The sequence below is a fragment of the Hyperolius riggenbachi genome, chromosome 5 (assembly GCF_040937935.1).
Source record: "Hyperolius riggenbachi isolate aHypRig1 chromosome 5, aHypRig1.pri, whole genome shotgun sequence".
Lineage (NCBI taxonomy): Eukaryota > Metazoa > Chordata > Amphibia > Anura > Hyperoliidae > Hyperolius > Hyperolius riggenbachi.
Genome location: NC_090650.1, coordinates 396,630,862 through 396,658,110, shown reverse-complemented (window position 1 = coordinate 396,658,110; position 27,249 = coordinate 396,630,862). Strand labels below are relative to the sequence as shown.

At 46.6% G+C, this 27,249-nt stretch overlaps 2 protein-coding genes across 6 annotated transcripts in view; one reads left to right on the top strand and one right to left on the bottom strand.

Moving 5' to 3' along the window:
- The window catches only part of SLC52A2 (solute carrier family 52 member 2), a 91,475-nt gene extending 88,608 nt beyond the window's left edge, over positions 1-2,867 (bottom strand). For all 3 annotated transcript variants that reach the window (XM_068237860.1, XM_068237859.1, XM_068237861.1), the window contains exon 1: positions 1,693-2,867. The gene's annotated coding sequence lies outside the window, so the exon portion shown is untranslated. The remainder of the gene's footprint in view (positions 1-1,692) is intronic.
- FBXL6 (F-box and leucine rich repeat protein 6) overlaps positions 2,504-27,249 on the top strand; it is a 33,726-nt gene continuing 8,980 nt past the window's right edge. The window contains exons 1-5 of one of the 3 annotated variants that reach the window (XM_068237864.1): positions 2,504-2,919; positions 10,496-10,818; positions 11,079-11,237; positions 15,373-15,436; positions 22,351-22,482. In XM_068237864.1, the coding sequence (XP_068093965.1) occupies positions 10,496-10,818; positions 11,079-11,237; positions 15,373-15,436; positions 22,351-22,482 (678 nt within the window). In that variant the 5' untranslated portion in view covers positions 2,504-2,919. Of the gene's footprint in view, positions 2,920-3,002; positions 3,132-3,367; positions 4,259-10,495; positions 10,819-11,078; positions 11,238-15,372; positions 15,437-22,350; positions 22,483-27,249 lie in introns of those variants that run through there. The other 2 variants (XM_068237867.1, XM_068237865.1) reach the window with 2 other exon arrangements.

Genomic DNA, 27,249 nt, shown 5'->3' with positions numbered 1-27,249 from the left:
CTTGTTTGTTTTCTTACATTGTACAGCGCCACGGAATATGTTGGCACTTTATAAATAAATAATAATAATAATCACCTGATGTGGAATTTGATTGGAAACCAGCAAATCACTACTTTGTGGCTTCCATGTGGATGGGTGGTGCCAGCTCTGCTATTCTATATGTGGACCACCAACATTTAAAGATGTAGCTGAACACATCTATAAGTAATACATTTTGTGTGTGGAGCCGGTAAAAAAAACCCTCAGGGAGCCACATTTAGCCCGCGGGCCTTAGTTTGAGGACCACTGGGTTAGATCAATGCAGATGAAAGCAGGAAGATTCACAAAAAATTGCAAAGGAAAAGGAGCCTTTTCCGTGCTAGCCTACTTTTGGGACCCAGTAGGAAACAGCTCTCCAATTGCAACACCCTCTTACAGTATAAAGCGTAGTGATTGGCCGAATAGTGTGAGCGTAGTTTACCCCAACCTAGTGGAAACCCAGCAGTTCAAGTCAATGTCCACCCAGTCACATTACTGGAGTTTCCCTATGAGGTCTCCTGCTGGGTCCCCTAAAGTAGACTAGCACCACATTTTGTTTCATTTGGTAGACCAGAAAATGAATGAAAACCGGTAAAACTTAATGGTCTCACTGGAATATTTTAACCACTTCGCCATATCTGGACGCATATATCCGTCCAGATAGGCAGTGGTGCTGCAGCCGTGTGGTGCGCGCGATCGGGCGCGTGCCCGCGCGCGCTCCCGCTGCCTCCCGCTGCCCCCCCGATCAGTGAATGGGAATATAATTCCCATTCACCGATCTAAGTCCCCGGCAGAAATACCGACGCTTTCTCATCAGAGAGCGTGGTATTTCTGCCCCCAGGAAACTTCTTCTCTTCTTTTTAGTTCCTAGATGCGACATCGTTCGCATCTAGGAATTTTTTGAATGTGGCCATCTTGTGGCCAAATAGTAAACTGCACCCACATACCTGTATTGAATAAAAAAAAATACATTACATTACATCTAAAATTGGCTATTTACCTCCCAAACTAAAATTACCCAAATACATTTTTGTATTAAAAAAAAAAAAAAAAAATTACAATTAAAAAAAAAAAAACTACATAAATAGTTACCTAAGGGTCTGAACTTTTTAAATATACATGTCAAGAGAGTATCTTATTAAATTTTTTAAAATTATAAGCTTGTAAATAGTGATGGACACAAATTGAAAAAATGCACCTTTATTTCTAAATAAAATATCGGCGCCATAAATTGTGATAGGGATGTAATTTAAATGGTGTAATAAGCGGGACAAATGGGCACATAAAATGCATGGGTTTTAATTACTGTAGCATGTATTAATTTTAAACTATAATGGCCAAAAACTGCGAAATAATGATTTTTTTCCATTTCTATCTTAATCTTCCTGTTAAAATGTATTTACAGTAAAGTGGCTCTGAGCAAAATGTACTACCTAAAGAAAGCCTAATTAGTGGCGGAAAAAACGAGATATAGATCAATTAATTTTGATAAGTAGCGATAAAGTTATTAGCGAATGAATGGGAGGTGAACATTGCTCGGATGGATACGATTTTCGAAGCTGTAGGCTGAAGTGGTTAAAGAAAACAATCATACCATTGTCATAGTTATCAAAACAAACTTTCTAGTCACCCATGGACAGAAGGGATACAGAGGTTTACATAAAGGAGTCTCACCTTTACGATGTACATTCAGGTCCACACTTTGCTTTCAGGTGCTGGGCAGCACTATGTCCAAAAAGGCACAAGGTTATGTCATCAAGGACTTTAGGTGGAAGAGTTTTAGAGGTTTATATAAGTAAGCTGGGAAAGTCCCATCTCTGAGTAGAACATTCAAGTCCACACCTTGCTCTCAGCTCGCTGGGCAGCACTGCTTTCACAGAGGCACTGGGTTTTGATCTCAGGAGTGCAAGTGGAAAGATTATAAAGGTTTTCTAGGCACACTGGGGAAAATCTATGTTCTGAGAGGTAGACACTGATCCACTTTGCTCCAGAAACCCTGCTAGCAGCACTACCTGGAGGAAAGCAAAGGGTGGCGACACCAGGGAGGCAGGTGGAGTGTGATAATCTAAAGAAAGCAGGTGGAAAGCTGCAAGTTGATGCTCCAAGGAAGGCAGCAGTTGACGGCCCTACGGAAACACAAGCAGGTGATACATAGGAAGGTGGGAGGGTTACAAGGGATACAGAAGAAAGACAGGTGGTGTTATAATGCAAGTGAAAGTGGGCAGGACATAAGTAAAAATGTGAGGCAGGTAAGATGGGTGGAGGACTACAGAAGAGGGTAGGCGGTGTTATGTAGTCAGGGGAGGTCAGTGGAGTGGTAGTATGAAACAGTTAGGACAGGTGGAAGGCATACAGAGTGGATGAGCAGATCAGTAGATATGTGAGGCAGGTAAGATGGGTGGAGGGCTACAGAAGAGGGTAGGTGGGGGTTATTTAGTTAGGGGAGGTCAGTGTGGTGGCAGTATGAAGCAGTTAGGACTGGTGGAAGGAGGAGTTGGGGAAGGTGGGCAGGATAACAATAGCACTAGGTGGTTGGAGGAGATACATAGGGAGCTGAAGAAACAATAGTCAGGAGTGGAGGGCAGGACTGCAGTGGGTTAGATGGGTGGTGAGGGGATACAGTTGGAGTGAAGGAGGAGGCGGATAGGCTAGCAGTAATATAATCAGAGAAGGGCGTTAGGAACTCGTAGGTTATCCCGTCCTGAGGATCTCCTCGGGCTGTCCTCAAATATCCCCCCTCTTCTCTCCACGTGCTTCCGGTATCACGTGACCGGGATGAGCGCCTCGGATTGAAGCTGGGGCGTACTTCTCTTGGGTGTAGAAAGATGTCGCTGTTTGTTAGCCCCGCCTTCTTCCGCTATCTCTGAGGACTTGGGCTGCCGCTGAACAATAAAAGGAGAGGTGAGCTCGCGGAACTGCGATAATGGGGGGTTGTACCTGTGTGGACAGCTTTATGAAGCCCCCTGTGTTGCGTCAGCGCTGCTTATGTACTCGGGGCAGCTGTGTTTCCTCATTATGTGCAGCTATGCTTTCTGCTTCTACCTGCTGAAGAGCCATTGTTTACAGCTGGGGCACCAGTCTCTATGCCAGTCTATGGGACAGGGCCCCACTAAGTGGGTGCAGGCCAGTGGTGTAGTAATAGGGGTTGCAGAGGTCTCCTCCGCACTGGGGCCCTTGGACCAGAGGGGCCCTCCCTCAACCACAGTATTAGCTCTCTGTTGGTCCTGTGCTCATAATAATCACTTCTATAGATACTTTGAATGGAATTAATCATTAAAAAAAACTTCCTTATCCTCTTTTTGCACCTCTGACACTGTGGTGGTCCTTGGCAGGTGTTGGTTCAATGTATCAATTGTTATGTTTAGAGTGCTTAGGGCAGTCCAATGCAAAACTTGCATCAGGGCCCATTGCACCTTAGCTACACCACTGGTGCATTCAGTGCTCCGGCGCTGGGCCCAGGATGAGGAGCTTCAGAATATTTCTTGGTTGCAGCCCAACTATGGGGAGATATGACTTTTGGTACAGAGCCTTTCCCAGTTGTGACACTGGTGTGGCGACAATAATTGCATGTTTATCAGAATTTGTGACCTCCTCCTCACATTAATCGTCCATCGCCTCTTCCTAACCCTAGCCATGCGCGCGTGGCAGTTTGACGCCCGGTCACTTTAGCGCAGGGTGAACCGAATGACGGTTCACCCTGCTGCCGGTGAAATTCCGTGCGGCTTTAATTACTATCCCCTCTCCGAGTTGCTACGATTTGGAGGGGAATAGTAATTAACACCGGCCTGAATTTCCAGGTATGGTAATTGCTGGATCCCCGAATTACCCGTACTTGGGGTGCGGACTATAGCATTGCTGCTATAACCATGACAAGCTCATGTGCTATGCGGCGCACACCTTGCGCCAAGAAGCTCTGCCTCTACTATCCTCCTTTCTACTCTACCGAAGACTTGATTCGCACTATCCCAGATGCACAGTGCTTTCACAGCGTATCTGCGCATAATATGCAGTATCTGATAAAATATTTTCTGCAAATCGGATCAGCAGGCATGTGAATGGATGTTATGCTAGTTAATAGGATCTGTTCGCTCCGGTCCATTCGTTACGGATCCGTTCATTTGGTTCCAATATGCGGAACTGAAGGGTCTGCGGTACAGAATCTTTCTGGATACGGGTACAGATCGTTGATGCCAACGGAATAAATGATCACCTAAGTCCGTTCTCACTAAGCTGGTGCGGCGTAAGTTTTGCAACTCTTTCACTCATCTGTCCTTTCTCATCTCGGGTCCTTCACCACTGCTGCAACCCTTGCTTAGGTCCACTGCAGGGGACATGAGCCGGTATACATATTGAAGCCCTGGCAAAAGCACGTGGCTCCCCTATAGGATTGAAACTGGCCAATGTATATACCAGTGCTTCTTTCCTGCAGTGGAACTGAGCAACGGGGCCAGCAGCGTTGTGTCCGTCATGTACAGTATGTGAAGGATTCGATGTGCTGTGCCGCTATGTGAGGGGATGATAAGCGACACATGCATGAAGTCACGTGGCGAGCCAGGGAGAGACGTGAACAATGGTATTGCAGGTGGATCTGCGTCACTGGGGTTGAGTGGATCCCCCATGCAGAGCGCTAGTGGGTTGGTGGATAGGCGGCTGGCGTACAAACGCCTGATTATCTGCCTCAGACTCAGATACTAAACTATTAATAGATTTATACATACCTGGGGCTTCCTCCAGCCCTATCCGCATGGATTGCTCCCACACCGCCCTCAGCTGTCTCTATCGCCGGTACCGGGTCTTGTCACATCGGCCAGTCGACGCAAGCGCAGTGCGCTCCCTCTGTACTGCACAGGCGCATGCCTAAAGCAGGCGCCGGCGAGGCGGAGGGAGTCCCTGCGCATGCGTACAACTGGCCATAACCGGCGGAAATGACGGGACCCGGTACCATCGATAGAGGCAACGGAGGATGGCGGCGGCGTGGGAGGTAAGTGGCTGATTTAGTCCAAACTCAGACAGGAAGTGACTACAGTGTGACCCTCACTGATAAGAAATTCCAACTATAAAACACTCTCCTAGCAGAAAATGGCTTCTGGGAGCAGGAAAGAGATAAAAAGGGTCGATAGTTCGTAGATTTTAGCACTGGCATACTTCAATGAAGGTGTCTTTCAGCAAAAACAATAAAACAGTTAAAACTTAAAAAGTTGATTTAAACATAAATTAAAACTGTGGAATATCTTAAAAAGTCATTTTTAGGAGAAGGAAGATATACAATCGTTTATTTAATTACTTTATTTTCACTTCAGGTGTCCTTTATATCTATGTGTAGTTCTGGATCTTTTCTATATTGTTCCTTTAGAGTCCCCATATACTGTGTTGTCTGTCTCTCCGCTTCGCCGGCCTCCCCTCTATATTGGATCTATACCCCCAGTTCACTGCTGAGTAACCACATGTTCTGACCACTCCTCACACCCTTTTTGTGCATGCTCCCTCTTGGTCTTGGGCAATACACAGTTAGGCCCAGTGCACACCGAGCGGTTTTTGGAGCGATCCGCCGGCCGCATCCACCTATAAAAACGCTTGTCTAATGTATTGCAATGGGATGGTGCACACCGGCGGTTTGCGGTTTTTGCCAAGCCGCAAACGCGCCTCCTGCTGCGCGTTTGCGGTTTTCGGAAGCGTTTCGTCCTCAATGTAAAGTATAGGAAAAACGCAAACCGCTCTGAAAAACGCTACTTCAGAGCGGTTTGCCAGGCATTTTTGTTACAGAAGCTGTTCAGTAACAGCTTTTACTGTAACAATATGTGTAATCTGCTACACAAAAACGCACCCAAAACCGCTAGGTATGTTTAGAAAACCTCTCTAAACATACCTAGAATCGCTCTGAAATCAGCTCCCAAAACCGCTAGCGTATTGCGGATCTGCTAGCGGTTTTGGTGTGCACTGGGCCTTACAAATGTTTCCAAACTGTGCATACTGAGAACGCTTGTGGCTGCTGTGCACAGCTTCCCCCCACCCAGGTAGTCAGGATCCATAATGGCTTTAGTCAGTCGGAAGCTGTGACTCCACTGAAATGAGAGGAAAATATGGAGGCTACCATATTTATTTCCTTTTAAACAATACCAGTTTGCTGTCTGTCCTGCTGATCCTTTGCCTCTAATGCTTTTAGATATAGACCCTGAACAAGCCAGATTTGCATGCAGGTGTTTCTGACATTATCAGATCTGACAAGATTAGCTGCATGCTTGTTTTTGGTGTTTTTCAGACAAAAGTGTAACAGGGCTGCCAAGCAACTGGTATTGTTTTAAAGGAAATTTATATGGCATCCTCCATATTCTTCTCAATTCAGGTGTCCTTTAACCACTTGCCGACCGCACGCTTATACCGTGCGTCGGCAAAGTGGCAGCTGCAGGACCAGCGACGCAGTATTGCGTCGCCAGCTGCAGGCTGATTATTTAGGAAGCAGTATTGCGTCGCCAGCTGCAGGCTGATTATTTAGGAAGCAGCCGCTCGCGCGAGCGGCTGCTTCCTGTCAATTCACGGCGGGGGGCTCCGTGAATAGCCTGCGGGCCGCCGATGGCGGTTTGCAGGCTAAATGTAAACACAAGCGCAAATAATCCGCTTTGTTTACATTGTACGGCGCTGCTGCGCAGCAGCGCCGTAATGCAGATCGGCGATCCCTGGCCAATCAGCGGCCGGGGATCGCCGCCATGTGACAGGGGACAGCCTGTCACTGGCTGCACAGGACGGATAGCGTCCTGTGCAGCCCGGTTCACCAGGGGGGGCCAGGTAGGAGAGGGAGGGGGGGGGGATTTCGCCGCGGAGGGGGGCTTTGAGGTGCCCCCCCCCCCCCTGCAACACCCGGCAGGCAGGAGCGATCAGACCCCCCCAGCACATCATCCCCCTAGTGGGGAAAAAAGGGGGGCGATCTGGTCGCTCTGCCTGCACCCTGATCTGTGCTGGGGGCTGTAGAGCCCACCCAGCACAGATCAGCTAAAACAGCGCTGGTCCTTAAGGGGGGGTAAAGGGTGGGTCCTCAAGTGGTTAACTTCTCCCATGTGAGTAAAAAGAGGAGGGTTTCTCTACATAAAAAGTACAGAAAATCTATGGAAATATGTCCTGTTAACGAAACCTGAGCATTTTCATTTGTCATTGCAAAGGTCCCTTTAAAGTAGAACTGTTGCCAAACAGTATAACGTTTCATCATTCTTATGTACACCTACGTGATTTATAATTGGGTGGGGTGTGCTATGTTTAGATAACGGTAGGAAAGTCGGTGGTATTGCCCTCATCAGTTACCGCAACCAGTTGACCGATACTGAGATTATGAAAGCTGTTATTGCTGACCTCACTCTAAAAAAAAGCTAATTGTGCAGAATTTTTGGCTTCAGCAGTTTGCCACACCAGCAGCTAACTAAGGCGCAGGTCAGCACATCTGATTTCCATATACTGGCTCTGGGTCAGTGACTCACACTATTAATGTTCACCTCTGGTCATAGAAATGTGGACATTATCATTTTATTTTGGCCAGGCTTAAATCCCTTATTGCTTGCTTTCATCAGCAGAGACTGACAAATGTCTTATTTATGGACAATGCGGGGCAGACAGACACTAGAGATTGTAGGGTAGGTGTAGGGGTGCATGTTTGGAGGGGGTGCACCATAGAATCTGGGGGTGTAAAGTCAGGTATATGAAGTGTATGTGAACCCAGTGTGGTTAGTAGAAGAGAATGAGAGTAACACAATCTGTGGATGAGCAGGACTGGTGAGCAAGCAGCAGCCAGTAAGGGTGTAATAGCATGCATGAGGGGAAGAATATCATAGTGGAGATGGGCAAGACAGGTAAACGCGCGGGAGCCCATAGTGTTGTGATCAGACAGCTGAGGGGTGATTATATCATGGTGGAGATGGGCAGGATAGGTAAACAAGCAGGAGCTCGCAGTGTTGTGATCAGATAGCTGAGGGGTGATTATATCATGGTGGAGATGGGCAGGACAAGTAAACAAGCAGGAACCCACAGTGTTGTGATCAGATAGCTGAGGGGTGATTATATCATGGGGGAGATGGACAGGTAAACAAGCAGGAGCCCACAGTGTTGTGATCAGATAGCTGAGGGGTGATTATATCATGGGGAGATGGGCAGGACAGGTAAACAAGCAGGAGCCCACAGTGTTGTGATCAGATAGCTGAGGGGTGATTATATCATGGGGGAGATGGGCCGGACAAGTAAACAAGCGGAAGCCTATAGTGTTGTGATCAGATAGCTGAGGGATGATTATATCATGGTGTAGATAGGCAGCACACATGATCCGTGGATGGAGAGAGCAGAGTGATAATATAGGTGAGCAAGGGAGAGTAAAGTGTGGACACAGTGAAATGGTAGATAGATGGTGGACAAATGGCAACTGTGTAGTGTGGGGGGTGATATGGATAGTACGTATAAGGATGGCACTGCATCAGTTGGATATGCCGGGTGTTGCTATTTATAATATTTTAAGATACCACTATTTCACTATGCACTATCCAGCAACTAGTCTAACTTTAACCCACTGGCCTAAATGCCTAGCCTAACCCCCCCCCCCCCCCCCAACGCCTAATGCCTAATCGCCCCTGTAGGTGCCTAACCCTAATCTCCCACCTAATGCCTAACAACCAAACCCCCTCCTCGCCCTCCCCCCCCCCCCCCCCCCCCCAGGTGCCTAACACTAACCTAAAATCAGGTACCCAAACGACTAGTAGTCGTAGCCAATTCTCTACAACCATTAAATTCTATTTAGTGGCGATCGGCTACTAGCCGCTTCAAGTGCCCCTCTGACCACCTGGACGCCCGATCGCTGATAATTAGCACAGGCTTTAGACACCTGCTATTTACTGTGCCCAATTGTCTTTATCCTTGACATGGAGATAGAATACACAGTGGCCAGGATAGGTGGACTGAGCTGGTGGGGAGCAGGAAAACAATGCCCTTGGCATGTGCTCTGTAGAGTTGACCAGCCACATGGATCGCTCATTGATGCATCAAAGTGCATCGGGGGGGGGGGGGGGGGGGGTCTCTGTACCTGCGCTGGATGCTCAGCAGGGGCGGCCCCTGACTTGCTCCCACGCCTCTATGTTGCGAGCGTACAAGGCTGTAGACCTTTTACCAAAACAATTGTTTGTGATTGGTTCAGATGATATGCTACTACTCGTGCAACACCAACCCCTTCCTCTGCAGCAGTCTGATGAGTTGAAAAATTCCTGCTAATTTTTCTGCACAGTCTGAATAAGCTATTCCACTGTGAGTGAAATAGTGTGTCTGTATGATAGTCACTAGCAAACCTGCGCCCAAAAAGGTCGGAAAAGCCTGTTTCAGGTGACGGGCATCACTCATCTCCACATCGCTCTAGTCACTTTGGTAAACACATTAAAAACATAACGACACACAATCATATGCTAGTCAAACGATACTCCTTCTGTATTGAGGTATGGACTTGTGTATCATCTATCATAAAGACCTGGCTCCACTATGTAAATACACAAATGCAAGCATGTAAAAAATGAGAACATTGAATCCGAATTTTAGTTTCTGGTAATTATTATTATATAGTGTCAATGTCTTCCGCAGCGCTGTATAGAGCAGTGTTCCCCAACCCTGTCCTCAAGGCCCACTAACTGCATGTTTTGTAGAAATCCACCAAGGTAGTTAATCAGCTCTGCTGAGACACTAATTAGCTCACCTGTACAGGATTGTGGTTTTCTGCAAAACATGTACTGTTGGTGGGCCTTGAGGATAGGGTTGGGGAACTCTGAGTATATAGGCTTGTCACTTAACTGTCCCTCAGAGGGACACACACCTGATTCTAATCCCTACCATGGTCTTATGTCCATCAGAGTGCCTGGAGGAAACACAGACAAACACGAATAGAACAAACTCCTTGTAGGTAGTGTCCTTGATGGGACCGAAACCCAAACGAATACTTCTTAGTTTGAAGCAGTTCATTTGGGAGCTGGCTTTGGCAGGCGCCATCTAGACCTCAATGTTAATTGTGGTTATACGGGGGATAGTTTGGCTCCCGATACTAGAGTCGATGATCACCTATTATTAGCAGACAATCGTCCATAGTTCGACAAGTTCTTTTAAAAATGAGCAGTAGTTTGACTAGCCAATTGGCTGTTAGTAGTCAATTGCTAGTACTGTGGATGCGGAGGGGTTACTGTTAGGTATTAAGCGGGAGGTTGGTGTTGGGCATTAGGTGTAGGGTTAGTGGAGGGAGGCTCAGAATGGGGGACCAGATAAGTCAAAAGTAAAATATCAGTAATATTACATTACCAATATTGCCCAGATCCCAATTCAACAGTCTGCACCGTTATACGTATGCCATTTTATCCCCAGTAAAGTGAGGAAGTTGTGGATGCCATGGTGTGACATGAATATGTCTGATTTCTTAGAATGAGCTCTTGTTTCAGTCTGTTGATGTTACCCTTTCACTTTGTCTTCCATACAGATGTCAACGACTGCACGCAAAAAGCGTTCCACCCAGCGTGGGCGCTCCACCAAGCGTTCTAAGGAGAGGCTCCGCTCCAAACAGCCAACCTCCTCCTACTACATTCACCACACAGACAAGGATATGCTGCTCCTCATTCCCAGTAACCGTGACCTGGACGAAACCGAGACTGTCTGCATCAGAAAGCGTTGCCGGGTGCCGGAACCGCTGGCCAAGGAAAGTAGAACAGACTTTGGCTGGGGCTCCATTATCCCAGTGGAGATTCTACATCGGGTCTTCCAGCTTTTGTCTGAGGGCGATGGTGCAGTACCAGTTATGTGCAGGTGATGTCACTAGAGAGTGGGTGTGGCAAATGAAGAGAAAGATCCGCACCACCTTCAGAAAAGCTTAGTCTGTTTTATTGGAAAAAAACATACAAATTTAAAAAGAACTTTAAGGCAGGACAGGCAGCATGAAGATGGGCAGGAGCCCGAAACAGTGGACTGTCCTGCCTTAAAGTTCTTTTTAAATTTGTATGTGGGTGTGTCAGCATTACAGCCTGTCTTGCTCTTGTTCCATCTCTTTTCTCTCTTCTGGTTCTCAGGCTCTCCCAGGTTTGCCGGTTGTGGCGAGAAGTGGCATCCAGTCCAGACTTGTGGCGCAGCGTGACGGTGAGCCGCTGCTGGAGTCTACCGGGCGCCAAAGATCCGCCCAGAGTTCAGAAAAAAGTGACACAGACAATGGAGGCGCTGATCCAGCAACGGTCAGTTCAGCATTTTTAACTCCACAGGTTGTAGATATGATACAATAATTTAGACAGATCCTGTATTTCAGAAACAGAAGAGAGGGACGTTACATAAGTTGCATACACACTTCAGGTGTTCCTCAACCCAAACCATCGTTCCTCATAGATTTGTCCAGAAATGTTATGTGTGCACAGGTGTCCCTTCATGTTGCTGGCTTCCTATTTGTTGCTCTGCCTAGACTGATCTCTACACCGATGTACAATTCGTTTACTTATTCTTTAGGGTGTATATACATATCCAATTTTTGGCCAATTTTACTACCCCCATGTAGTATGAGAGCTTACCTACACAATCTGTTCATAGTATTCAAAATCTGTCCCTCATACTACATGGAGATGGTAACATTGGTCATTGATTGGCCAATCAAAATTGGATGTGTGTATGCACCCTTATAGGGAACCAGAGACAAAGCACCCTTGTGTATTTTACCATATAGATCAGTGGGAACATTAGAGAAAACACTTACCCTGCTTTCTGTTTCATCCTCACTGCTAAAAGTGTCTGTTATCAGTTGTGATAAGAATCCTGGACTGAGCATTCAGTCTGGCTTTGCAGGGAATAATTCTAGCAGAGCCACAAGGGGGCAGGCTTGGGCTTGAAAATACACCAGGCAAGACAGACTCAGCTATAATCTTTCCGTAGCAAAGCTAGACTGAGTGCTCAGTCCGGGATTCTTATCAGAGGTGATAACAGTCAGATTAAACAGAGAACAATGAAACAAAGAGCAGATTAGGTGTTTACTGTCATGTTCCCACTGGTTTATAATGTAGAATACAAGAGGGTGCTTCATCTCTAGTTCTCTTTAAAGAGACACTGAAGCGAAAAAAAGAATTATAATGTAATGATTTGTATGTGTAGTACAGCTAAGAAATAAAACATTAGGAGCAGAGACATAAGTCTAATATAGTTTCCAGTACAGGAAGAGTTAAAAAAAAAAACTAGGTACTCACCTCGGGTGGGGGAAGCCTCCGGATCCTAATGAGGCTTCCCACGCCATCCTCCGTCCCTCAAGGGTCTTGCTGCAGCCCTCCGTACAGCGGTGACGTCAATATTTACCTTCCCGGCTCCTGCGCAGGCGCTTTGATGGCTGTCGGCTCCGAAGTAGGCGGAAATACCCGATTGCCGTCGGGTCTGCTCTACTGCGCAGGCACAAGTCTCCGGCGCCTGCGCAGTAGAGTGGACCTGACTGAGATCGGGTATTTCCGACTATTTCGGTGCAGAAAGCAGCCACAGCGCCCCCGCTGGAGCCTGCAAAGGTAAATATTGAATTGACAGTCGGGTCTGTCGGCGGCTGTTCGGAGGGCTGCAGCGAGACCCCCGTGGGACAGAGGACGGCGTGGGAAGCTTTATTAGGATCCCGAGGCTTCCCCACCCGAGGTGAGTACCCCCCAGGGGATATTTGTGATGTTACAGTGTCTCTTTAAAAGTCACAGAGAGCTCTGTCTTCTGAAGCTTATTATCTCAAGTGTCTGGCACTGTATTGTGTTTTTCCTGCAGAGAACAGTTCAAAAGTTCACTGGAATGCTCGGTAGAATTATTTAGAATGCTGAGTAGTGTAAACTGCAAATATTAGAGAATGATGCAATGTTCTAAAAAAAAAAAACTATATAACTGAAAATAAAAATATGCAAATATTTTCTTTGCTATTCATGGTCTCGTAATTATTCGTACTACACAACCAATTATATCATAATTTTTTTTTTGCTTTAATGTCTCTTTAAAGTGTACCAGAGAGGGAAGGCTCTGGGTCCTATAGAGCAATGTTCCTCAACCCTATCCTCGGGGCCCACCAACAGTGCATGTTTTGTGGAAATCCACAAAGCTAGTTAATCAGCTCTGCTGAGTCACTAATTACCTCACCTGTGCTTGTTTGTGGTTTTCTGCAAAACATGTACTGTTGGTGGGCCTTGAAGACAGGGTTGGGGAACACTGCATAGAGCCTTCCCAGTCTCCTCATGGTCCCTGCGTTCCAGTGTTGTAACAACCGTTTTGAATGCCAGGCTGTGGTAGTCTTCGGAAGTCTCCGGGAGCCGAGGCCACCTGAAGAAAACGGCTCCATAGTGCACATGTGCAGTATGGAGCCACCCATCTCTGCAAGCTCCTGAGGCTGCACAGAGCAGTATTCGACCCATCAGTCGGAGGCTACTACATGGGGACCATGAGAGGAACGGGAAGGCTCTATAGGACCCAGAGCCTTTCCCCTCCTTAGGTGAGTATCTGTTTTATTTTATTTGTATTCACTTTAAGGTGGCCATTAGCCATCCAATATTTTCCTCAGCTACAATTTGTTTTTATCAGATTTGTGAGATCTAAAGTAATCTGAAGGTAAAGATCGAATGTTCCCATAAACTGTTCGATCCGAAGCCCAATCTACACGATACGATTCTTTGTGCGATTTGATTACGAATCTATTTACGATCCGATTAAATCCGACATGTCCAATCGGGGTTCGATTCAATTCGATTTGCCATTGTTTTGCAATATCTAATCGAATCCCGATCGGACATGTCGGATTTAATCAGATTGTAAATAGAATCTTAATCGAATCGCATAAAGAATCGTATCGTGTAGATGGGGCTTTATACACTGTCAAAGTTGCGGTCGTGTGAGTCCGATTGTATGTGATCAAAGAATCACAAATTTCCTTCTTTTCACATATCGATGGCAGGAGATGACACCAGAAACAATCGTAAGCTAATGATTATGAGGTACTGCAGAATACAATGGTAAAGTTTAGTACGTACTTGTCTTATGTGTCTGTGGCAAATTTTGCGTTGGCGGGTTTTGGAGTATAGTGCTGTGGAGAGATCTATTCCGAAGATTGCTCTAATAGGTGCATTGTTGAGAATATGTCTTCACACAGAAATGCATATATACACAAACACAACAGTCAGTATTTTTAAAGGACAACTAAAGTGAGAGGGATATGGAGGCTGCCATATTTAATTCCTTTTAAGCAGCACCCGTTGCCTGGCTGTCCTGCTGATCCTCTGCCTCTAATACTTGTAGCCATAGACCCTGAACAAGCATGCAGCAGATCAGGTGATTCTGACATTCTTGTCAGATCTGACAAGGTTAGTTGCATTCTTATTTCTGGTGTGATTCAGACACTACTGCAGCCAAATAGATCAGCAGGGCTGCCAGGTATTAACTAAAACTAAAGAGAAATAAATATGGCAGCCTTCATACTCGAGATTCATAAATGGAGAGAGAGAGTGTGTGTGTAGGGGGGGGGGGAGAGACGCAGGTATTGCTTCCTTTCGGGGGCTCTCCATCTTTATGCTGGCATCTATTTTCTCGACATGATGTAGCCCTTTGTTGGGGTACATCTCTCTTCTGGGAAACGTACTCACATTCAAGGACTACATCTCCCAGCATGTAGTGTGGTGGTCGGGAGCTTCAAATGTGCAGCTTTAGGTCTCCCCGGGGAAGACAGAGGACAGCATAAATATGGGGCTAGGATGCAGCGGGTAAGCAATCCCTGCCTTCCGCAATGATACTGCGATACTGTTTGTTCAGAATCGTGATCACTTTTATTCGCCAAGTACAACAGGTATTATACTCAGAATTATTTGTGGTTCACTTGGCATGGCAAAGTACAAATACAGATGTGGAAAACAGGCAATAGTACATATGACCTTCACATTTACAATCGTAGGATCAACAGATTTTGAGGCCTGCGAAAAGCAAGACATTCATTTGGTGCGGTTCCGTATCGGCCCTGGGACCGTACTGGCCCTTGGCAGTGAGACCCAGAGCGAGCAGCTGCGAGGTTAGGCTGACTTTAAGACTGGAATCATGCTGGTAGGTGGGCCTGGCACGGGGAGGCTGGAGTTCAACAGCAAAACTGCTTGAGGGAAGGAGAAGTTCCTGCATCTGCTGGTTCTGGATGGTATAGTTCTGTAGCGGCAGCCCAGTGGGAGGAGCTTGAAGTAGTGACTGCCTGGATGGGAGGGGTGACGAGAGATCATGGTGCCCCTTTTCTTCATCCTGGCAGAGTAGTCTGTTCTCATCTGTGGATTGTTGTAGAGTTGTCACACTTTTTGTTTGGCTGTTCTGCCTTTTCTGTAACAAGATGTGTCCATCTTCCAGGCTCCCGCAGGTCAGTGATTTCACCCTCCATCACTGGAAGAATCACGTTACATTCGTACTAAAGGTAAGAACCATAGTAGAGCCTGCTGCACTTCAAGTATCTACAACTACTGTATCATCTCAGTGACATGAACATGTGCGCACTTTCGATTTTCTCTATGGCCCAGTGCACACCAAAAACCGCTAGCAGATCCGCAAAACGCTGGAGGTTTTTGTAGCAGATTTCGGAGCGATTCTAGGCATGTTTAGAGAAGTTTTCTAAACATGCCTAGCGTTTTCTGGAGCGTTTTGTGTAGCAGATTACAAATATTGTTACAGTAAAGCTGTTACTGAACAGCTTCTGTAACAACGCCTGGAAAACTGCTGTGATCTGGCATTTTTCAGAGCTGTTTTCCACTTTCCTATACTTTACATTGAGGCAGAAGCGCCTCAGAAATCTAAAAAATGCTGCAGCCCCCGAGTTTGCCTTTGTGGGAAAAAAACGAACCGACCTGGTGTGCACCATCCTATTCAATTTCATTAGCCAAGCGGTTTTCCCCCTGCAAGCGTTCTAAAAACCAGAACCGCTCTGGTGTGCACCAGGCCTGAGTTCATCTTGGTCAGGAATCTAGGCTGTGTACAAGTGGCTTCCGCTGTCATTGGCCGTTTAGCAGTGATGCTGCAGTGGGAAACGCTCTCACCCAAAGGCTGTTGTTTGGGACTTTCCTTTGAATTTCCAAGGCGAGGCTCCACCCACTTATCCTCCCTATCCCCTCTCCACAGGAAAGTACAGGCTGCTCGCCTGAGAGCTGAGCTGTGTACAGCGCTCATTCCAAAACTGCCTGGGTCAAAGATTTTGTTTTTGGATACAGAAATGTTAAATTTGTATGCAGCTTGTATACTGATACCTACCATCCATCCTGTCTTGCTGGAACACCGTTTTTTCACCCAGATACCTTTGACAAGACGGAAGTCTACAATAAGGCTTCAGCACTGGCAACGTACGGCCGATGCATGTAGCAACTGCAAATGTCTAGTAATAGGTGTTGGTGTTTTGTAGAAGCAAGCTGCTATTACGTTTGTCGCACAAAAGCCCTGCAGCCATGTTTCACCGCCATCACCCCCAAACGAACGAGGAACAACGGGACGGGCAAGAATTAAAAAAAAAAAAAAAAAAGTTCCATCACCCCCTATATAGCCCAAGTCCGAGCTGGTGGTGACTGTTTGGGGATTTGCCATCTGTGTATAATGTATATATGTATGTAGGTGACACTCTTGCACCCCACTTGTACTCCTGATGACGCCTTTACGGTGAAACATTTCGAGTCACGGGTTTCATGGTTTTTTATTCACTGTATATATGTATGAGCACAAATAAGGTCTAGTTGATCCTCCACACCACCCCGGATAACCAGCTGGCCAGTGGTTTGGCTTTACTTCCTTGTAGTGAGTGGTGATACGATCCTGAGATCCCTGATCAGTCACCGCACCACAAACAAGCCAACCGACGAGATGTTGTGTTTTAAAGTTGACCTGGGAGATAGTTGCACCCCGCTCCATGAAACACTGTTGGGGGTGGGGGGGGGGGATAAACAAGGACCCTCCCAGTCTCTCTTTCTCCTATTTTGATTGGTATACACACATATTACTTTTAATAATAAAGGCAATTACGTTTTAGTACCCTTATAGGGCTATTTAGTCCCCTAGTGGACCTAGTGTCTGGTATATAGTTCCCCTGGTACATCCCTTGGACAGTTTGCAGAAACAGGTGCATCCAGGCCCGGATTTGCCTCAAAGAAGCCTATAGACACAGATGTCCTGGCACCTTAGGTTTTGCCCTTCATGAACCTACAAACCCCCGCCGAACCGTACCACAAGTGTTCTGGCTCGCCTGTCTCTTCTCCCATACTTCCCTTTGCCCATCATAGGTAGCTACAGGTGCCCCTGAGCATTAGTAACCTCCATTAGTAAGAAGCTAAAAGTGCCCCCAAATATTAGATTGCTAGAGGAACCTCAGAATGAAGTAGGTGCCCCTGACTGAAGGGAGATCCCGTCAGTGGAATGCAGAGAGCAGGGTAACTAAGCGCTCATTTACACTCTCATCAGGACTCAGCATAGGGAAGGAGGGAGGGAGGAGCTCGGGGAGGGAAGTGAGCCGCCTCTCCATCATCAGGCACCTGTAGGCACATGCCTACAGTGCCTTATGGTAAATCCCTGGATGCATCAATCTTCTGGTCCATTCAATGCTACATTTTAGCTAAGGATTAATCGGGAGGGGTGGGGTGGTAGATGAACACCTTGCAGCATTCTTGCCAAATAAACAGATTTTAAAAATGTATCATTCTACTTGTATTATATACAGCAGTGGTTCTCAAACGTTTCAGCACATGTACCCCTTTGTGAGTCGTCCAATACACCCCCTATATTTAACAGCATATAGAAAGACAGCGCTAAATGCTATTTCCTCACCCAAGTTGTAACTCGGGGGGAGACATATAATTCAGGCACCAGCTTTTGCCAGTGGATAAATGACCTCGTCTTTTTCCTAATTTGCCACCACCGAAATTAGTCACTATGCTCCGCTATAGCTGTAATTCGCATTACGTCCTACGGTGACGCCCAAATCATCATCGCTGTGCCAAAATTAACTCTCTCGCATACAAACACACTGTATATGAGAAAATACAAAGGGGTGACATTTTTTTTCCCCCTTCCAATTACACAATGGCAATGCGTTTCTCTCTCTCTCTCCCACAAGAGAGAACAGGACTCAGTAGCTACTGCTGTGCCCTGAAAATTACACAATAACGAGGGCAGCGGCAGAACAAAAGCGTTAAAATGCGTTTTCAGGTCAAGAATAGACTATCCCTGTTAAAATGTTAATTTCAGTAGACTTGAGCGCAAAGTGCTTTTCCTGAATACGTGGGAGTTAGCTGGGGGTTCTTGTTTTGCTTTGTAAATGACACACGAGTCATAAACTGGTTTAAAAAAAAGCTGTAATTTTTTTTGTGTGTTACAGTATATCCATATAGAAGTCCTATACATTTCACCACTTGCTGGTATTGAGGCAGTATATCTATGCCCTGTGGGAGGACTGTTCCCATTCCAGGGGCATAGATATACGCCGCTGTGCGCGCTCCCAACTGTCTCCTGCGCTCGTCCATGTCGTCGCCGGTTAGTAGGGAGATCAGTGAATGAGCCATTCATTGATCTAAGTTCCCGTGTCAATGATCGCTGGCATCAATGAGATGCCTGTGTCATTGTACCTACGGAAGTAACGCGCACACGCACTATTTTCGGTTCACGTACTGACAGTACACTAATAAGAAATAATGCGCAAGGACATCTTGTGATAACATTTTCTAAAATAGGGCATCATGGATCTCCTAACTTTTTTTTATTTATTTATTTTTTTTAACCTGGTCTGTGTGCCAATGTTGAACTGTGCCATACTGTGCAATGCCAACAGGATTGTGGGAAGTCACTAAATGCAAATAACAAACTTCCCATTTCAAGTAAGATAAGGACACTATGGGCTTGATTCACAAAAGAGTGCTAACTGTTAGCACGGCCGTTTTCACGTGAATTTTCGCATTGCTCGCAAAACGGCCGTGCTAACAGTTAGCACTCTTTTGTGAATCAAGCCCTATGACTATTAGGTAATCTGTAAAATAAGCAGCTTATTAAAGAGGAGCTGTTAGGTATAGGGTCTCAGAGAAAAAAAACACATATATCAGTAGATAAATACTGGCTGTACTTACATAACATATGCATTACACTGTCCACGTTTTGATTTTAGTGATTTTTATATAGTATATACAGAGATTTATGTTCCTGACAGTTCCTGACAGGTTTCATCTTTGACTGTCTGTGTCTGAAGCCAGTCGTGATGTAATATCCTCCCTTACCCTGCTTCCACTCATCCCCCTGATTTAGTATGCATTAGCCCTCCCAACTCCCAGCCCTCAGACACTCCCACCAGGCTGAAGTCACCCGCCCCTTCAGTACAGGCTGTCAGATGCTGTAGATATACAGATTATATTGATTTGTTAGAAGACCCCCAGGTGTCCGCAGCTGCCCCTTTACAATCTGCCTGGCTTGGAAGCAGCAGGGTCACTCAACCGCAGACCAGATTATGTCCCCTGTCAGCTCTTCCCCCCACCCCCGCCAAGAGCCTGTGCGATTATCTTCTCCCCCATAAACAGGTGTGGGTGTCTTCCCCCCCAGGCCCCCACCCCTGGGCAGAAACAGGTGCGGATGTCTTCTTCCCTGTAAAAGCAAACACTGAGAGAGAGAGAGAGGCCGGAGAGTGCATCTCCAGCTTCCAGCGCCGCCACCGCAGTTTCCTCTGTCAGCCGTGCATCTCTCTCTCTCCTGCTGGTGATTCCTATCATGTGACTCGCCGGTAACTTTCCAGCGAGTCACATGTGAGGGACGCCAGCAGGAGAGAGAGAGATGCACGGCAGCGACTGACAGAGGAAACTGCGGTGGAAGCTGGAGATGCACTCTCCGGCCTCTCTCTCTCTCTCTCTCAGTGTTTACTTTTTCAGGTGAGAAGACATCCGCACCTGTTTCTGCCCGGGGGGTGGGGGCCTGGGGGGGAAGACACCCACACCTGTTTATGGGGGGAGAAGATAATCGCACAGGTTCTTGCTGGGGGGGGAGAGAGCGGACAGGGGACAGCATCTGGTCTGATCTCCCGGTGGGAGGGGGTGCGGGCTGCGGCTGAGTGACCCTGCTGCTTCAAAGCCAGGCAGATTGTAAAGGGGCAGCTGCGGACATCTGGGGGTCTTCTAACAAATCCAGCCCTGCATGCCTGGCAACCCTAGGAGGATCAGTAAGAGATGGACAGAAGCGTGGTGGGGAAACCGGGAGGGATAAAGGAAGCAGCCAATCAGGCTGCAGCAATGAATTAGGGAGGAATAGGGAAATGAAGGGGAGAAACGGAGCTAAGCAGAGAGAAAAAAAACACCTTCCAGCATGCTCTGCAACTTCTTATGTGCGGCTTGCGTCGTCCTTAGGAGCTTGGGGAAAATGAAGATTATTATTCAGCCCACAAAAAGTAAGATTGATTTTTAACTTCAGTATTGCCTTTTTGGCTACCTTCCTAACTGTTTAACACAGGAGAATAGAGATTTAATTTTACATTTCTAGCCTAACAGTTACTCTTTAACACTGAGCTGAGTTAAAAAATAAATAAAAAAAGCAGAAGTGATGTCACTTTTGGCATCACAGAGAAACAGTAAGGATGGACAACCAAGAGAACCACAGAGGTGCCAAACCCGTTCTGGACCTTGAGCTGTGTGATACTCCTGTTGTTTAATGCCTGAAGAAGCGGGTTTATCCCCGTGAAACGCGTCGCAGTGTTCCTTGGAGTATGTAAATAAATTTTTGCTGACTTTAATCGACAGCATCGTGTCTGTTTTGGGTTGGCTGGTCCACCACCACCACCTAGAATTTTAAACATTTTAGTATCTTTTATCCTACTGGCGCCTCTGTACTTCGATTCATCCAAGGATGGAGAACCAGTAGTAATATTTTTCTATTCATATAATTTTTTTTTATTTATTTTTTTTCTTTAAACCTGTAAGCATCTTCAAGCAAAATATTTCATTTGAAGATGCACACTGATTTCAACCTCGGCTGGCAGAACAGGTCATGCAGAGCGGCGCAGGGAGTGTTTTTATAGTTACCTATTCCTGTCTTCATCCAAGAGTCTCTTCCATCAACCCTCTTCCACCACTGGGTGGCACTGCACCGCTAACACTATCTTCTGAGCCCCAATCACATGTAATCTGAAGTCAGAAAAGGATGCGGAGAGTGAAGTGCTGAGGGTGGGTAAAGAGGAGAAGCCAGTGCAGCCTCCAGACAGGTAACTATAGAAGCTCCCTGAGCTGATCTGCATAGCCTGCCAGGCTGGGGCAGCCACACTTCCCCAGCAACAGGAAAAATTCCGCCCCGTAGCCGAAAGTTTTTTTTTTTTTTTTTTTTTTTGTACAGAGGCACAATAATCCAACATACATACGGACTGTCTCAAATGAGTTGATCCTGATCAGTGCATGGCATGGACTGAAGGAAACCAGAGACCATTGATGCTGCAGATTTGGTACTTGATTATGGCAATATTGAAGAAACGGTGGCAGGCACCATGGCAGCGTGCAAATAGCTAATGTCATCACAATAACACATCGATTCCTTGGGTACTATAAGTGATGGATATCCGCGTGCTCTAGGCCAGAAATTGAGAATAAATGTCCATAACGGCCTAATGATCATTTTGCTGAGGTAGCGCCTTCAGAGGCGTGTGAAGACGCTACCTCAGCAAAACGGTCGTTAGGCGGGCCGTAGCTACCACTATGCCCCACAGCCCAGTCCATACTCCTAACAGGTACGTGCATTGTTATTGATTAACATTGTTGGAAGATGTTTGCAACTTAATGAGCCGCGCACAATAAAGCTCATTTTATGGAAAGTGAATGCAGTGCCGAACCATATATTACTTTTATGGAGATTTGGTAATTAACCGGGGCTTCCTCCAGACCCATAAGCACGTCCTCCAGCGGTCTGCCTTTCAGCCGCAATTAGCCTCGGTAACTGGTTGAGTTGCGTCAGTCGGGGTCTTCTGCGCATGCGCGGAAGACCCCGACTGACTGAACCAGTTAGCAGGGCTGATGGTGGCTGAACGGCAGACTGCGGGAGGACGTGCTTATGCGGCTGGAGGAAGCCTGGGTAAGTATCAAATCTGCAGCATCAATCGTCTCTGGTACACTTAAATGTGGATCTATGGAGTAGGACTTGAAACGCCCAGAGATACAGACTACCCAGCAAGCGCATGGTGAACCAGATGGTCATCATGAGTAGTCGGTAACAATAAATAATTTCTTATTGGATGATTTACTGTATTTTTTTTCAGTTAATATGGAGTTTCATCTCTTGCTCTTTCCTGTTAGATTTAGTTGTCTCGTCTCTTGCCTCTCATTCTGTTTGTGTTTTGTGCAGTGTTTATCGGAATCCTGCCCCCTGCTGGACTCTCTCTCATTGTTGCATTGCAGCCAGGTAATGCTAGAAGATCTGCTCTCTGTAGGGCAGGGCTGCCCCCAGCTGCAGAGCCTCAACTTGCAGAACTCAAAGGTACAGCTGAAATGCCTGATAATAATAATTTCTGGAAATTTTGTGTTTCATTCTACAGTGTTCTGTTTTCACCACCTACTTGTACCTTACTTCATTTTAGTAACTCTTCAGGTTTAACAATCTCTTTATAGGATATGGATAGGTAAAACATAGAATTATGCAGATATATTAATAGTGTAATTGCATAAATAACAAGTTTACAGACATTAATCTGAACTATAACCAGGAGCCAAACCAATGGATAAGGAGGCCATAAACAGTCTTAACCCCCTTGGCGGTACGCAGTTTCTGAGACTGCGTCCACCGGGAGGTTTTTTTGCTCCAAACATTTTTTTGAAACGCTTTAGCTAGCATTTCGCTAGCTAAGCGTATGTAAAAAGCTGCTCCGGTCCCCCCCATGGCCGCCGATCGCCGCCGGCTATACATACCTCGTCACAATCCCACGAAAAGCGCAGTTTCCCGACCGGCTTCCGGCGTTGCTATGGCAACGATCGGAGATTACGTCATCTGCAATCCCGATCGTCGTCATCGCGACGCCAGGAGCCGATTGGGCGGCTGCGCCGGCGTGGGAATGCTGGGGGGTACGCATACCGGAAGGTATTGCGGAGGACTGGAGCAACTTTATGCGTATGCTTAGCTAGCGAACCGCTAGTTAAAGCGTATGCCACCATTTAAAAAAAAAAAGTCCTGGGGCCATGTGATCCTCCGTTGCGGCTACTCCATGTGTAGTACGGGGTTACCGCCAAGGAGGTTAAAGTGTACCCGATGTGGCACGGGGGGGGGGGTGGGGGGGGTTTGGGCTGGATGATGGGATACAGAGGCATGTTCCCGAGTCCATGACATTCCCTTGCTGGAGAGGCACACCTGCAAAACGCCCACTGGGGGCATCCTAACGTCCCTTCCTCAGCTCTCATTGGGCAGCTCTGCTTCTCCTCCGCCTCTCCCCCCCCCCCCCCCCCCCCCTCCCTGCATTCTGTTGTGTGATGAGACACGCAGAGCTTGCAGTGTCGTGACCCCAGGGGTCACTGGGAAAGATTTATCAAAGCATTACCAACACTTTTTTTTCTTCTTAATCTGTTCTAACCAGCAGGGAGAACAGTTCTGCATGATAAGAACCTTCTTAAAGAGGAACTGTAACGACAAAACGGCCCCTGGGGGGTACTCACCTCGGGTGGGGGAAGCCTCCGGATCCTAATGAGGCTTCCCACGCCGTCCTCCATCCGTCAGGGGTCTCGCTGCAGCCCTCCGTGCAGTGGTGACGTCAATATTTACCTTCCCGGCTCCTGCGCAGGCGCTCTGACGGCTGTCGGCGCCGAAGTAGGCGGAAATACCCGATCACCGTCGGGTCTGCTCTACTGCGCAGGCGCAAGTTTCCGGCGCCTGCGCAGTAGAGCGGACCCGACGGAGATCGGGTATTTCCGTCTATTTCCGTGCCGAAAGTCACCACAGCGCCCCCGCTGGAGCCAGCAAAGGTAAATATTGAACTGACAGTCGGCACAGTCGCCGGCTGTTCGGAGGGCTGCAGCGAGACCCCCGTGGGACAGAGGACGGCGTGGAAAGCCTCATTAGGATCCGGAGGCTTCCCTCACCCGAGGTGAGTACCCCCCAGGGGATCTTTTTAATGTTACAGAGTCTCTTTAAATCCTAGGTAATAGTGGCAATTTAGCATGAATTTCTAGAGCTGCACTACAGTTAAGAAAAGTGCAAATCCATCCCTACACTGGCGCAGATTAAGAAGTGCTTGATAGCAGTTTTACAGGTGAAGAACTGCAGGCTAAACATGATTTCTGGCAGAGTTCTGGCTAGGCATGATTTGTGTGGTGCTCCTCCCACCTGCTGAATTCCTCCTCAGAGCCTGCTGCTATCAATACAGCAGGTGCATTGGTTACCTCAGCAACAGGAATTCCCCTCACATACTGCACTGTCTGAGAGACCTTCCTAGCTCCTCCTATTTTACAACAGTTTTAGAAAGAATCTGCACTATCTAATGATTTCTTAAGATGCCTGAGACAGTTCTGCACAGATTTCTAAAAACCTACCAATATTTTTTCTCAGAAACTCTTGATAAATCTGGCCCACTGAAAGTGAAGGTTATCTGGCATCAGGAGCGGTGGAGAGCAGTGGTAAAGTAATTGAGGCTACCTGATCCAGCTAGCCCGTTGGATCAGGTAGCATGTTTTGTTTTTCGTTTTTCCCAGAAATGCCCACCTCAGATCCACTTTAGGATAGCCATACATCAGTCGATGTGCCACCTGGTGACTGACCATTAGATAGATCCTTCTCTGATTGAATGTGATCAGAGAGAGATCTATTGCTTACCCACACACTGCACTCTGTGTGTGTCTGTGCCTGTGTACAGTGTTGAAGGCTTACTTGTTGCATGTTCGACGTAAATCCTAGCCTCCTCTGGTGTCCACATCGCCGTGAGTGCCAATGTACCATGTGACCTTGGCACAGGCGCCAAGTGGTTCAGGCGCTCATGGTGAGGATTGTGCACATGTGGGGGGCATATACACTTGGGAGGAAACCGGTTGGTGGTCCAATGGTTGTCGATATCAGACGCCGTTACCGCCGCACACCTCATCAAGCCCCTGCAACCGAGATCCTCTTTCTGAATAGAGTACTGGTTAAGGGCACCGCCTTTGACATGGGAGACCAGGGTTCGAATCCTGGCTAGGGTCAGTTCCTATTCAGTAAGGCGTTCAAGGCAAGACTCCCTAACACTGCAGGATGGCCTCCTGAGCGCGTCCCAGTGGCTGCAGCTCTTAAACGCTTTGAGTCCGACAGGAGAAAAGCGCCATATAAATGTTCGGATTATTATATTATTGTTATTATTCCTGATCAAACCTTTCAGCCGGAAATTGTGTGGCCACGTTGCGGTACTAATTCTCCTTCAATCCGATAAAATTATTGTATTGGCTCCACAGTGTATCCAATACGCTACATGCTTCAGACAGAACTAAGTAATGATTTCTAATCTTTAGCCGGTGAGGAAATCTATGCACAAGACTTAAGAAATTAGTTATTAGGAAAGTTAAAGCGGACCACTTCCCTCTCTGCTCTATAAGATAAGCAGCAGCATAATAACATTTAAAGAAAATCATTTCTTTGTTACAGCTGATACAAATCCTGAAATAAATCTGCAGTGTGTCTATTTCCTGCTTTCATGGAAGCAGATATAGTGTTAACATCCTGTGCTTTCGAATGAGCTTATCTGCCGTGGCAGTCAGGTGACAGGTGAGAGATCAAATTACAGCTGTGTTTAGTCACAGATGAGGGGGAATAGACAGGCTAAACTCTTTCAATACATACAGGGTGCATTTCTACATGTTTTCCTTTTGTCCTGTGCAAGAGTTCAGGTCCACTTTAAAGAGAATCTGTACTGTGAAAATCTTACATAAATAAAAGTACCAGCCTGTTTGTTGTATTCTCCTAGCCCCCTCTGTGACCTTTTCACCTCTCCCCGCTGCTTTCCTGGTGATAAAATCACTGTTTTATTCATTGTTTTTGTAAACCATGAAGATGGTTGCCAAACAGGAAATACATCATCAGGGCAGGTGCCTGTTTGCATTGGCTCCTCTCAAATGTGACTTGATTGCTGGAATGTTACTCCCATGTGTTACCTTAGCTGCTTGTCTGAGCTCTGCACTGATCTCTCTGGACTCACAGCTGTTTGAAATGTCTCAGCTCCACAAGCCTTGCAGAGATGCTATTTTTGAGCAGAGACCTTGTCTGTGACTCATATACACACACAGGAGAGCCTGCAGGGGGCGCGTATAACTTCTCCCTATCACAGCAGAGACAGTGCATTCTTCTTTGGCTCGACAAGGCTTGACAAAGAAAAAAAGATTACATATATTACAGAGACAGTGCAACTAGAAAAGGCTGCAGGAAGCCAGAGCACATTAGAACAGGTATAGGAACTTATAGAAGAAATAATGCTGAAAATGTTGTCAGTCTCTTTAAGGATTCCAAATGCTTGAGAAATGTTGTGGTCTGTCATAAACACATGCTTTAAACTTTTTCACTCTGGCTGCTTGTGACTGAAGATATTCTCTGCATAGGTCCAGCCGTCTGCGTTACCCAGATTCCTGGAGGTGTACGGAGCCCATCTCCATCGTTTGTTACTCTCATACAGTCCTCAGACCAACGCAGTTGTGACTGGAATATCGGTTTGTCAGCAACACTTTTCTCCTGGTCTTCCTAAATGTCTCTTCTTATGCTGCTCCCTCCCTTTTATATCCTTAGTCTCATCATTCTTCTGTCATTCACACTGCTCCCAATTCCACATGTCTCCTCTGTAATCTGGCCATACTTCTGAAATACTCAAAAAAAAAATGTCCCTATGATGGGACCTGAACCCTAAATACACTGGTATAAAATATAAAAATATAACTTTTAATAAAGATAGTAAAATGCTTAAAAAAAAGTGGGTAGCACACAAAGTATATACATGTACCCGGCCCTCAGTGGTAGAAGAGTACGAGGGCAGGTATAAGTGTTGTCCTCTTGTGTATCTAAAATATGAAGTCTCACACAGGGTGAACTTGACCGACTCTGCTCTTCCCCTATAATTCTCCTAGTTTGGAGCTATGTCTCAGAGGCAGATATAACTGAAGGGAGAGGGCTAAGGACTAACAGAACTTTTGCACGTGCTGTACAGGTGCAGAATTATAAAAAAAACCCAACATGTTTCACCTCTAGGAGGCTTTGTCAGGGTAAAAATAGCCAACCTCTCCTCCCCCCATGGTGTTGTGCTCCAATTTT